At 44.4% G+C, this 14,221-nt stretch overlaps 1 protein-coding gene across 1 annotated transcript; it reads right to left on the reverse strand.

The window, feature by feature from the left end:
- Window positions 1-312: 312 nt before the first annotated feature.
- Window positions 313-10,021, reverse strand: kiss1ra (KISS1 receptor a; the record flags this gene model as incomplete). The annotated part of the gene is made up of 5 exons (XM_080546896.1): window positions 313-720; window positions 1,223-1,461; window positions 2,162-2,297; window positions 6,141-6,265; window positions 9,787-10,021. 5 exons carry the CDS (start codon window positions 10,019-10,021, stop codon window positions 313-315), a joined length of 1,143 nt encoding a protein of 380 aa, XP_080403022.1.
- Window positions 10,022-14,221: the final 4,200 nt, after the last annotated feature.

Raw genomic sequence — 14,221 nt, forward strand, 5'->3', positions numbered from 1 at the left:
GTGTGTGTGTATAGGGAGGTGTTAGCGTGTGTCCGGAACATAATAGTAATGCAAACAGCAGCTACGCCTCATTGACTATGCCCCCTCCCCTATCCTCCCCCCCCCCCTGCCCGCCGCCCCACCCCCGCTTTCTACAAGCCCCTACACATCACAGCAGGGGCAGGACACCCATTCAAACTGCCTCGGAATTTAACTGCAGCGATCTATCATCCCTCTCCCCGTTGCTGTAGCGGCCTGGAACTGAACAACACCCGACAGCGATGCTCGCCCCCTCCACGCTCGCCCCCTCTCCCGTCAGTCCGTCAAGTCCTCTCACTTCCCGTCGTCGTTGACGTTGTTCCCGCCCCTCTCCCCCTCCTGCCCCTCCTCCGCCGCCACGAACTTGATCTCGGCGTTGGCCGTCAGGCGCGACGTGACGCTGCTGTCCCTCACCTTGTGTTTGAACAGGAAGGGGAAGGTCTTCTTGAAGGACTTGCGGAAGCTGGCGCCCATGAAGCCGTAGACGATGGGGTTGAGGGAGGAGTTGGCGTAGGACATGCAGTTGGCCCAGGTCTTGATCTTGTACGTGGCGTAGTTGGCCCGGTAGCTGGGGTAGAAGGACTGGAACAGGACAAAGAACTGGATGGGGCCCCAGCAGAGGGTGAAGAGGAGGACGATCACCACCACCATCTTGGAGATCTTGCTCCTGATCGTGATGGTGCGCTCTGACAGCAGGTTGACCTATTATAATAATAATAATAATAATAATAACATTAATGATATATGCCATTTAGCTGAAGCTTTCATCCGAAGCTACTTACATTGCAGTGAGTGAGTAAATTTTTCTGTATATTTTCCCATAATATTTCATATTTCATATTATGGTCCCAGCAGGACTCAAACCCCCAACCTGACCATTGTTAGCGCCATGCTCTACCAACTGAGCCACAGAGGACCACCTGGAGCTGGAGGAGAAGAGTCGGGAAGGCTTTATAGCAGCGGAGGCTGTAGACAGTGGAGGCAGGGGAGGCTGGCGGAGGTAGAAATCGGAGGACGGGCTCATTGTAATGCACGGGACGGACTGAGGAGTGGCGTCTACTCCCCTCCACCCTCCTCAATCCCGTCCCGCAAATCACAACGGAACCTGCCCTCCGATTCCTACCTCCGCCAGCCTCCCTTTGCTCGAGAAGACCGAAAGACCCGCAAGATCTAACGCTCACTCCATCCACTGCTCCACCCTTACCTGGTGGTTATTGTCCACCGGCTCCACGGAGGGCTGCCCCACGCGCTTCAGCATGAGGGTGTAGCAGAAGGAGATGGTGAGGACGGGCAGCAGGTAGGCGGCGATGAACTGGTAGAGGATGAAGGCCCTCTCGTGGCTCTTGGAGGGGAAGCGCTCCATGCAGTAGTGTCTGGGGCCGTACCAGTAGCCCTCCTCGATCCTCTGGTACATGGCAATCGGCGTGGAGAGAATGAACGAACCTGAAGAAGAGAAAAAAAAGAGAATTAAAAAAAAAACGATTGACATTTTAACCATTTTCAGCAGACGCTTTTATCCAAAGTGATTTACAATTAGAGGTTACAGGAACTAGCCTCCCTGGAGTCATTTAGGGCTAAGTGCCTTACTCAATGGCACATTAGTGGTGGTGGTTTCCCAGACACTTAACTTCTGATAATAATATGCATTTAGTAGCTGTAGCTCTGTGTAAACGCTTCCTTTTTCATGTGAGTGTGTACGGTACAGACGTGTAATGTGCAATAATCAAAACAACTTGGAGGCGAAATCCATACACAGTTATCTGACCTCGGTCTGGTGTCATCTATCCATCCGCTATCGCTTAGGAAAAGCAATCTACGCTCGGGCCAGGGGCCACGGGCCATCACGGTGCTAGAAGAAGGAAGCAATTGTTCTTTGTATTTGTTCTTATTTGTTTGTGCTTGTAGGTATCTGGCCTTTTTCTGGGCGACGTGGCCTTTTCTCTGAGCTAGGGACAGCTTGGGGGCGGTTCCCCCCGTCTTCCCCCGTCTTCTTTTTAACTCAACTATGACTCAGACTCGCACTTTCACACCTTATTGATATGCACCGCCAGACCGAAGCAAAATCCTCGCCTGTGAAAACCTACTTGGGAGTAAATCTGTTTCTGATTCGGGGGTTCAGGGTTCAGGGTAACGTGTGACTCGCCTATCCATATGCAGACGCTGACGATCATGGCCACCCGCGGCGTGCGATGACGGAGAGACTTCAGGGGGTACACCGTGATGTAACAGCGGTCTCCGCTCATGGCCGTCAGCGTGATGCAGGTAGCCTGAACGGTCACCTGTGAAAGGGTTACAACCAATCAGAGCGATCTGAACCGGCCAGCAATGCCGTTTCGCCCCTATCTTCTAATTAAATCCCGGCCTTAGCAGGGTTTTTCCCAGCGATCGTATGTGTGCAAGCTAGAGCACATACTATAACCTACGTCATTAACCTGTCCTCTTGGCTTTTAATCTATGTTGAATAAACACGTAAGCTGGTTTTAATGAGGGTCATTTACTGTAGTTAGTTACTCATCTCTCTCTCTCTCTCTCTCTCTCTGTCTCTCTCTCTCTCTCTCTCTCTCTCTCTCTCTCTCTCTCTCTCTGAGTGGGAGTCATGGCATTGTTATTATTCCTAGAGTTCTCACTGAATTCTCATAGAATGATTCATATGCCATGGCTCCTTTCACCCAGCCCTTCAGGGTTGGTCTGGGCCTTTTAGCCTTCGGATTTCAAAGTGCAAAGGAAGTGTGTGGGCTGACAATGGGCGGACTATAGAGAGAACGGAGCTCAGTATTTCAAAATATCTCATCGGGATCACAATTAGCCAGATTCTTTTTTGCTATCCAGGGTCCGATCGAGCTGTCCCCCTATAGTACTCAAAATGTGTTTGATCCATCTAATCCCGGATAGCAAACAAGAATCTGCATCATTCTCAAGTTTCAAGCTTCACGTTCTTTATTGTTACATCACATTATTAAGTGTAAGAGAGTAACATTCTTAGGCTTCGGTTCCTGACATTGCAACACAAGGCAATAGGCAAGATAAGTCAAGATAAATAAATTGACACTAGTACAAGACAGTACAAGACACTAGTAAGTGAGACAATTGGACAAGTGACAAGTTGTGGGAGAGAAATAAGACAATAATAAGGCAATTTAGCAGTAGACTTTAGCACTGTGATCTAGATTAGACGTTCTGAAATACTGGGCCCAGGTGGTTCAGTGTATCCCTGAGGACAAGGCTGGTCTATTCTTCTCATTATGTGTGTGTCTGAAGTAGCGTTCTGAGGACCCGGGCTTCTTATTGCAGCTACAGTAAAAAAGAGAGGGATGAAAGGGAGAGAAAGATGTAAGACGTGAGGAAAAACTGTTTAATGGTGTACAAATTAAGAAAAAAACTGAAACTCAATTCAACAGTGGCTGAATGAGTACACCCACTGAAATACAGAAGTGGTGGCATTTGCATATGCCGGGTGCATATGCCGGGGCGTTAATTAGTGGACATTAATTGACCAAGAGGACCTTCCATCCATATTCACACAAAGACTGGAATATGAATGTACAATTCTGTACACTTGACATTTCAATTGAGCTTGTGACTCACCAACCAAGCAATTATTTTTCTTCTCAAAATGGATAATGTCATATCCCTAGTAATACCTATTTCAACAGACTCCCCAATGCACTTTTTAAATATCCTATAAAAAGTTAGTTAAAAAGTTGTATGCTAAAGTTTATAATATCACTTAGAAAAGTTCCTAACACAACTCAACAGGATTCTAGATGTTGTAGTCATACCATGTGTTTTTAACTGTAATTCAGCATGACATGTTCTGTGGGGCTTTTGCAGTGCACAATATGGATGGATGGATGGATGGATGGATGGATGGATGGATGGATCGATGGTGGACCCTCCCTGGTGGCCAGACCACAGAACTACAGCTGTAATTAAAAGTGGACCTGGCTGTGTTGAAAATCAAACACCCCTTATGGGCCGGTTTCACAGACAAGGCTTAAGCCTAATCCTACACTAAAAAGCATCTTCAATTGAGAGTTAAGCCTTAAGTAATAATAATAATAATAATAGTAATAACAACAATATCGTATTAATGCTTTGGCAGCAAGCTGCTTTCTTCAGTTATATCTATATCCAGTCTAAATTACCACTTAGCATGGGGCAATACAAATCCTTCACATTTAACTTCTTATTTTTTTTTTCAACAATTGCTTCACCAAGAAATTTGGTTTGTAGTGGAATAGACCAAGACTTCATGCAGAGCCACATGCAGAGCTGTCGTTATTTCCTGTTCCAACTGATATGGTTTAATCATCTGAAGCCCCGTGTTGTCTCTGATCTGGGGACTCCCCATACGGCAAGTGGAAAGATTATGACGCTGACTGACTGTTCTGACTGACTGTTCCGACTGACTGCTCTGACTGACTGTTCTGCACCTTCTGTTCAGACTGAAAATGGAAATGTCTTCTTCCACTTCATGGCAGTTTAGATAGGGTAGTGACTCATCGTTGAGTTGAATACACATGGCAAGGTCCTTGCCGATTGAACACGATTCATATAACCCCACTTGAACATCAATTGTAGAGAGGGGAGGCCGGTGGAGGTAGAAATCGGTGGACGGCCTCATTGTAATGCATGGAACGGAATGAGGACACCTCGTGCTTGACCCCGTTCCTCATTCTGTTCCATGCATTATTACAATGAGGCCGTCCTCTGACCTCCGCCAGCCTCCCCTGAGCTGTAAGACACCCAGGAAGTCCCTGCTTCAGTTTCAGCCTCCGACTTCACAGAAGTTACGCTCCTTCATGTTGTAACCTTAACATGACTCTAACTGAATATAGAACACACAGATGGATGGTCTTGGATTCAGAGCACAAAGAGAATGTTTGTTCTTAGATTCAGAACACAAAGAGAATGCTTGGTGCCTATAGACTATAGAGTACCTTCAAAGGTCACCTGTTGTGCATCGCGCGGTACTGCTGAGAGAACAGAAGATCGATCCTCGTCTGATGCTCGTGTTGTATTAGCTTGTGACAGATGGTTGAAACACAACAGTGAGCATTTGTGACGGCAGCTGGTGAAAGGGGGAACAAGCCGGCAACCAATCCAAATGTTCAGACTTTTATTCAGAAAAATGTAAATAAATGTTGTTGAAAATCAATGACACACTCGCTAGTCAAGGCAAATTATTGCAAGCTAATCTTGTTTTGTGAGCCTGCTAACAATGTAAAGTAGTGTTATAGTTAACTAAGTAGTCTTGGGGATTACTCACCGAATCCATTGCATTGCAATATTCCGGCTTGACTAGTGAGCGTGTCATTGATTTTCAACAATGTTGAAATGTATTTACGTTTTTCGGAATAAAAGTCGGAACATTTGGATTGGTTGCCGACTTCGTTCCCCCTTTCATCGGCTGCCGTCACAAAAGCGTGTGTTGTATTAGCTCGTGACAGATGGTTGAAACACAGCAGTGAGCGTGTGTCAGTTGAAGGACATGACACTGGGATAATAGTGTTGGCTAATTCAGTTGGTGGCAGGCTGATGCCGGACATCACTTCAATTATTCAGATGTATTGAACCAGCACTAGGGGGACCCACATGCTGGCCAAACCCCATTAGCCTATGCACACAGCACACTGCGTCGATCTTGCAAGCTCTCTCTCTCTCGCAGTACAGAATTCTTCAGAAGCGTATTTCTTAGATTCAACAGAAAATAATGTCATGCGACTATGCAAATGTTTGGAATGGAATGAGGAATGGTATCAAACATGTGTGTATCTAACACGCATTACAATAAGCCCGTTCTCTGATTTATGCCTCTACCAGTCTCCCCTGAATTGAGTTGAAGTGTAATTTTCCAAAAGCTTATATCAGACTCAACAGCAGCGCAACCGAAACATTTCCTCCTCCAACTCAGTAACTGAACGCAATGTGTCATGTGAGGCTGGTGGAGGTAGACAAGAGAGGACAGGCTCACTGTAAATGCCTGGAACGGAATCAGGAATGGTGTGTGTTTGATTCTATTGCTCTCTCATCCCATTCTGTGCATTACAATGAGCCCCGTCCTCCGATCTGTACCTCCACCAGCCTCCCCCTGAAGTGTGTTTTATTCCAGTTATTTATACCTGTTGTAGAAAGGCAACAAATTTGCACATGAAGTCCCCGAAGATCCAGCCAGGGAGAGGGTAGAGGGTGGCAGTGAAGGGGACACAGCACACCAGGAAGATGATGTCTGTGGCGGCCAGGTTTGCTGGGGAGAGAAGCTCCGTTAGGGAAGGGCTTTATTGTGGAAAAGAGATTTATTCTCTTCTGAGGGTTTTTGTACTGTGCAATAATCTTTATTGGTGGTTGTTCATAATTCAAATATTTTTGTATAAATATATAATATATACAATATTTTTGGGGAAATCATAAAGACGAAAAGAGACAAACACAAATGATTCATGGCTGTCCATTCACAACACTGCTTTGCTGTCAACAGACCTGGGACACAGCCAGGACATACTGACAACATCTCTATTATTGAGTTAATAGTCATTAGCCTTACAACGAAAAGCAACCTTTTCAACTAGAGATTAAAGCTACATTATGTATACAATAAGATACGATCAGCATTGCATATTACCACGCCTATGTACAAAATATTGACATACGATTCAAGAAGACATTAAATATTGATGGCTTGGTGATATGCAATGGTGATTGTATCTTATTGTATACATAATGTAGCTTTAATCTCTCGTTGAAAAGGTTGCTTTTTGTTGTAAGACTAATGTATCAAATACGCATTACAATTAGCCTGTTCTCTGATTTACAGTATGCCTGCACCAGTCTCCCCTGAATCGAGTTGAAGTGTAATTTTCCATCTTATCTTATTGTATGCATAATGTAGCTTTAATCAAATATTTCGTAAATGTTGTCCATGTGTATTTTATCATTCACAATGGTAAAATACACATGGAAAGAATTAACTAAATATGTGAGACATCGAGTGCATAACTCACACTGCAATGCTGTGGCACTGCAGTCGGTTTACAAGGTTTCTAGAAGAAATATTCCGTCAGAGACTGAAGACCCATCTCTTCAGGCTACACCTGAACTGCTCCTCCTGAGACATCTACTACCCGCCGGCAGTGTGTCTCCAGAGACACCTGCTTCCCCCTGTGTCTCTTAAGATTTCTACTGACCCCTTGTACTGTTTCTCCAGTGTCTACTAATTTAATCTATCACGACGACTGCCAATGGCCCACTGGCCTGAGCTAGATTACTCTTCCTGCTCCTGACTGGTGGATTGAAGATTCACTTGCTTGTAAGTCGCTTTGGAATAAGGCGTCTGCTAAATGGCAAAAATGTAAATGTGAAAAATACAAGACAACAATGGAACACTGCCACGGGAGAGCTAATATAATATAATAATATAATTATATATATATATTTTATTATATATATTATATAATATATAAATATATAATAATATCATTATATATGCCATTTAGATGACCTTTTCATGTAACTTACAAGGCAGTGAGTTCATCAATATTTCAGTATATACTGTATGGTCGCTGCAGGAGATTTTCTTTTATCAGTCTTTGGCTAAGAGAGGCTGAGGTCAAGTGAACACATCTCAGCCTTACCCCTACACTCACCAGACACTTTATTAGGAACACTTGTACACCTTCCCATTGATTCAGGAGGTTTTCAGGTAAGGGTGTGTGGAATGTTTTCTTGGCACACTTTGGCCTCGTTAATACCAATCAATCATTGCTTGAATGCCACAGCCTGTTTGAGTGTTGTTGCTGACCGTGTGCATCCCTTCATGGCCACAATGTACCCATGTTCTAAAGGCTACTTCCAGCATGATAATGCACCGTGTCACAAAGCAGAAGTCGTCAAAACTGGTTGAGTTCAGTGTTCTTCAGTGGCCTCCCCCGTCACCGAATCTGAATCCAATAGAACACCTTTGGGATGTGGTCGAACGGGAGATTCACAGCTTGAAAGTGCAAGTGCCCCCGGAATTGCGTGATGCAATCATGTCATCATGGACCACAATCTCAAAGGAATGTTTCTAACATCTTGTGGAATCAAAGCCATATAGTAGAGTGTTCCTAATAAAGTGGTCAGTGGAGTGCATGTCATTTATCTGACGCTTTCATTCAAAGTGACTGACATTCGCAGTGAGTGCATCAATATTTCAGTACGGTCTCAGCGGGAAATCAGGTCTTTTATCAGTGTTTGGGCCGAGACCTTGATGATGGACAGTACCAGTCAAAAGTTTGGACACACTTCAATTGAATGGGAAAGTGTGTCCAAACTTTTGACCGGTACTGTATATCATCCATGTCACACTATGGTCCTCTGTGGCTCAGTCGGTCGATCATGGTGTTTGAACAATGCTAAGGTCGCGGGTTCGTTTCCCACTGGGACCATATATACTGACACATGTACGCACTCACTGCAATGTACGTCACTTTGGATAAAAGCGTCAGCTCAATGGCATATATTATTATTGAATGTATACCATTAGCTTCTTCGATGGATGACACTTACAGTATATCACACATTGACAGAAGGACCACGTTGGTCCTATTTGGTGTCAACACACAGCTATTTATAGCAATGAGTCAGTAGTGAGCAAACCCTTTCTGGCCAGTTGGCAGGTGGAAGAGGCAGCCACTCTGGTAAATAATAACACATGGTGTTGGCCGCCTCCGAGGGTGCTCATCAGTCACATCATGTACTGTATGGAAGTGCATATAGGCGTGCGCACACACACACACACAGTTGCACGCCCGCACACACACACACGCACACATGCACACACGTACACAGACTCAAGTACGCGTGCATGCACGTACACACACATACACACAGACACGCATGCACACATCCACGTACGCATGCACACACACACGCATGCATATGCCCACAGATTACACACATGTAAACACACACGCTCGCATGCACATATACACATACACACACACACACTCGCATCCACACAATAACACCTCCCTTTACACACACACACACACACACACACACACACACACACACACACACACACACACACACACACACAGACTCATTTACTTTTCACAAGCAGGGATCCATATTTTCAACCTCAAGATCGACTTAGTCAATCAATCATGTTTCACATAAACACTATTGATTTTTACAGATCAAAACAAATGAGTGAAAACTCCTGACATGAATTTCAACATCAACCCAGATCAATTCTCTCAGTTGAAAGAGAAATATGGATATGATCTGATACATCTTGTAACCAGTATCAATGTCGTGCACCAGGTAGGAGACAGAGGATAGGAGTGCCTGTTTGCAAACCAACTATCCCTCTGCACAGCATACTAAGCCAGTGTCTCAACATTTAACACAAAGAAAGGTATCTACTGTATAACACTGCCAGATGCTTGTGACAGAAAATTGCTTGTGACACACTTGCTTGTTTAGCTAATATTATTACACAAAAGCAACAACAACAACAAAAAGTAACTGAAAAGAAAACTCACACAAGTTGACTCACTGAAGTTGACATTAGTTCACATTATTCAACAAGAATCTCATACTTTAAGACTATCATATTGACACAAGTTCCTTCCAAGTTTCTTTCAAGTTCACAAGCACAGCAAGGTAAACACCTGGGGGGAGGCTGCTGGGAGACACAGTAGAATCTCTACCTCCACCAGCCTCCCCTGATAATGACCTTGCTGTTAACGCCACATGTCAGTCAGCGAATAAACCCCTGTTGCTCACCGATATAGAAGTTGGTAGCCGTCCTCATCTGCCTGTGTTTGGAGATGACATAGATGACCAGGGAGTTCCCCACCAGCCCAACCAGCATGATGAGAGAGAAGAAGAGCGGCACGAGCCAGGCGTCCGTGAGGAACGGGTGTTCCCCCTCCTCCACCTCCTCCTCCAGAGACGAGTTGCCATCGGACCCGTTCAGCCACAGCTCCGTAGAATTATTCCACCCTTCAGAGGGAGACATCGTGGGGTGGGGGGGAGGACTTGGGGGGGTAGTGGATTCAACACGGATCTTCAAAAGTAAATACGCAAAATGAGAAAAAGAAGGAGAAGGAGAAGGAGAAGAAGAGGGAGAAGAAGAAGAAGGAGGAGAAGAAGGAGGAGAAGAAGGAGGAGAAGAAGAAGAAGGAGGAGAAGAAGGAGGAGAAGAAGAAGAAGAAGGAGGAGAAGGAGGAGAAGGAGTAGAAGGAGAAGGAGGAGAAGGAGAGGAAGGAGTAGAAGGAGAAGGAGAAAAAGAAGAAGAGGAATAAGAAGTAGGAGAAGAAGGAGAAGAAGAAGAAGAAGATCTTTTTTTTTAAAGTATGAGGAAATAACTGTTAGGAATGAGTCGTCTGGTTAACCTTGACTGGTCATAGGTGGAAGTAATAATGGGTGGAGGCAGGTATGAACATCCCTCTTCCTGTTAAGCTGTGGGCACAAAAAGCCTCCTTAGCTGTTTCTCTACTGTAGGACAAGGGAGACCACAAGCTTTATAGCCAGCAAGGACACACGTGGGCAACTGCTGCTCACACACTACGTTGATGATGTCAGGTATCCTAGCAACATTCCCCCCACCCCGTCAGTCACCGAGCTGCAAGATCCTACACACACACACACACACACTAAAACATAATACACACACACACTCACACATACACGCAGGAATGCACACATGCATACAGAGACATATGCAAGCGCACACACACACACACACACACACACACACACACACACACAGACTACTCGCGAGCGCACTCTCTCACACACACTCACACACTCACACACACTCTCTCACACTCAGAATCTCCACTTTCAATGTGCCGGGAGTCAGATGTTTATCAGACATACAGTATTCATGGAATTTTTGCATTTATGTATTCCATGTAAGCCATCCCTCTCAGTGAAAAGACAACATTATTCACTGCAGTTACATAGAAACAGGTTGATATATTCAAATAACATTTTACCTTCACATTTGATTTAAGGTAGACGTACAACGAAAATATATAATCAACTTCCAGCGATGTCATATCATTGATTCAAACTGTCACGACCAGAACTGGGACCCAAAAGCAGACACAAGAGAACAGGGAAGTGTGCAGACAAAGAGTGTTTATTTGGCTTTCTAAGTGAGCAGGGGGGATAGGTAGGCGGGTAGTCAGACAGGCAGGGGGTCAGACAGGTAGGTAGTCAGACAGGTAAGGGGTCAGACAGGTAAGGGGTCAGACAGGTAAGGGGTCAGGCAGGTAAGGGGTCAGACAGGTAGGTAGTCAGACAGGCAGGGGGTCAGGCAGGTAGGATGGTAGTCAGACAGGTAAGGGGTCAGGCAGGTAGGATGGTAGTCCTTTGGGGGGCACAGGGGGGAACAAGGTTAGGCAGGGAACAACAGTAACGCAGGTTACCAAGCTAGACTTCTAGCATATGGACACTCCATTGAAGGCTACGATCTGGCGTTGCCTGGCAGCAGGTGCAGGGTTTAAGTAGGAGCCGGTGGCCGCCCTAATTGCCCAAAGGTGGAACCACTGATTGCCGGCCGAGGCCCAGGGTGGCGGAGTTGTGACACAAACGTTATGATTTGGGTTCGAACATCCAGCTTGATCGTAAACCAATCATGTTTGAGAAAGAGGATACAGATTGCAGGTCAACGACAAGAAGAACAACATCATTTTGTAAACAAAAATGCACCACTCAGAATCCTTTCAATCTAAACACAGGCACAAACAAAGCAGTTGAACTTGTCCTGTGGTCGTTAGAAAAAACACTGCAATCACACAGGAGGACCACTCTCTATTAGGTGGGAGAGGAACACAATACAGTATGATCTGTTGAGGCAGTGGAGGCTGGTAGAGGCACAAATCAGAGGTTAGCCAGCTCTACACACAAATCAAACAAGCTGTTTTCTCTCCGTCTCTGCTTCATTCTGTCTCTGCTTCATACTGTCTCTGCTTCATACTGTCTCCGTCTCTGCTTCATACTGTCTCTGCTTCAGCACTGTACTGCACTGCCCACCATCATGTCTCTTGTATTGTACCTGTTTGAATAATAAATGAAACTGCCGCTCAGCAGGACAAGACCAGCAAGACAAGTCAAGTCAAAGAGTATTGGTCTTGTGCACAGGACACAGGATGCACATTGACATTGTAAGCTTCCTCTCAACAGCGTAAATGTCAGGACGTAAGAATACAATACGATAATAACACAATAGGCAGTAGTAAGTATGCGTGCGTGTGTGTGGTCGTCCATGCCTGTGTGCATGCGTGAGTCATAGGAGAGATACCATCCATGGATGACATGTGCTTTTTGAATAAACTTTGATTTGATTTGACACACCGACATGAGCAGTAATCGATGAATTACAAGACATGTTGATAGCTACACCTCTGTCAATATTTCTTGTCATGTTATGTGCATGTGCATCAATATGTGCATGTGCCATGGAATTATATTTCCAAAACACCAACACAACAACAACGGTAAACAAGCGAGAGTAATGACCCGTTCCCTCAACAACGGAAATTCAATACGCCTTCATTAAATATGAAACACACAGTTGTTGCAGCCCTTTCTCGCTGGTGTCACTCTACAGGTGCTTATATCAAAGTCAGGATTTGAATTCCAACTGCCAATTTTTCCAATCACAACACTGCAGCGCATATCTTTTAAGTCACAAATCCCTCCTTCCTGTGACGAACATGCAGACATCTATTCATGTGTAAAAATTCTCTATCGTTTGTCCTCCGTCACTGGTTGTTAAGCCGGATGCTGCTGGGAGATTTGGAAGCGGCAGGGCCTTGAGCTGTGAGACTCTGGGGTCAGGGAGGCTGTAGCAAGGCACCCGAGGGGGGCACAACCCTGGGTGTGTGTAATCTTATTTGTCACTTATGTCCTGTACTATTGTCCCCTTGTTATCTTGAATTATGCCTATTGCCTTGTTGTCTTGTGCTGCAATGTCTGCCTAAGATTTGCCTAAGAATTGTACTCTCTTGCACTTGTGTAATGTGACGTAAGAATAAACTTGAAACTTGATACACCGACTGTGGACAATACTTCAATGCACGATTGAGGGAACAAATAGAGTTGTTGCTCAAAATGTAGGTCATAAGGTTAGACAGCAGAACAGCCATGGAAATCATGACGAGATTGAGTCTGATGTTTGTAATGATATGTCATGTAAATCCAATTTGCATGATGATGACACCATGTAATATGGGGGCAGGGACTAGAACAATCTAGCATTACATTGTACCTGTTTCCTGTGACCAATACTTACATTTGATTTGATTTGCTCTACACATTTGGACGATGTTTAATAGAGAACGTCAACATCAAGATCATACTTACCCTTTTACAATATGTTTTGTCTTGTTGTTTTAATATTATTTTGACTGTAAAGTGCATTGTGTTGTGTGTATGAAACGTGCTGTATACATGAAGTTTGGTTGGATTTGATTGGATTCATCCACCACCCAGGAGCTGCAGCAGCAGCCTTCTCTTTATTGGAGCGAAAGTAAAAACTAAAAGTCATAAGGAATGAGTGGGATGGCTGCAGTCACTTAGCAACCACAGCATTCTAACCCAGTGGTCTTCATTACTTCCTAGAAGATACTTGTTTTGGTGTAGGCCTATTCAGAGAAATGTTGTGAAGGCCTATTTGGTGTAGGCCTATTCAGAGAAATGACAGGTGAAATAGCCAATATGAATTGTTTTCACTCAAATACTGTAAGGTTTGAAGCACTCTTCTTCCTCTCTCTCTCTTGCATAATACATGTGCAAATGAAAATGGGAGTGATGAATGTAAGTGTAATGTGAAGTGAAAGAATCCTTTCACACATAAGAATGCAGCTCAAAGTGCTGTACAATAGAGCGCAAAAGAAAGAAAAGGCAGAGATTAAAAACGAAAAAATACCTAAAACTTCAGCTGAAAGTGCTGAACAACACAATGCAAAAGGAACAGATTTAAAATATATATATATAATAATAATAAACATCATTTATCAATCCAATAACCAAGCAGCAAAGAGAGCAACCTTGTATATTTTAACTCTCACAACAGGAGACCTCCATTCCAGAGGAGGGTTTTTGTAACAAAATGTGCCAGTCCCCTCCATCTATTGAATGAATGATTGAATGAATGAATGGTCTTTATTGTCATTAATACAGTACAGGTACCATACAACGACATTTA

This window comes from Nansenia antarctica (genome assembly GCF_963989245.1).
Source record: "Nansenia antarctica genome assembly, chromosome: 16".
NCBI classification, from domain to species: Eukaryota; Metazoa; Chordata; class Actinopteri; order Argentiniformes; family Microstomatidae; genus Nansenia; species Nansenia antarctica.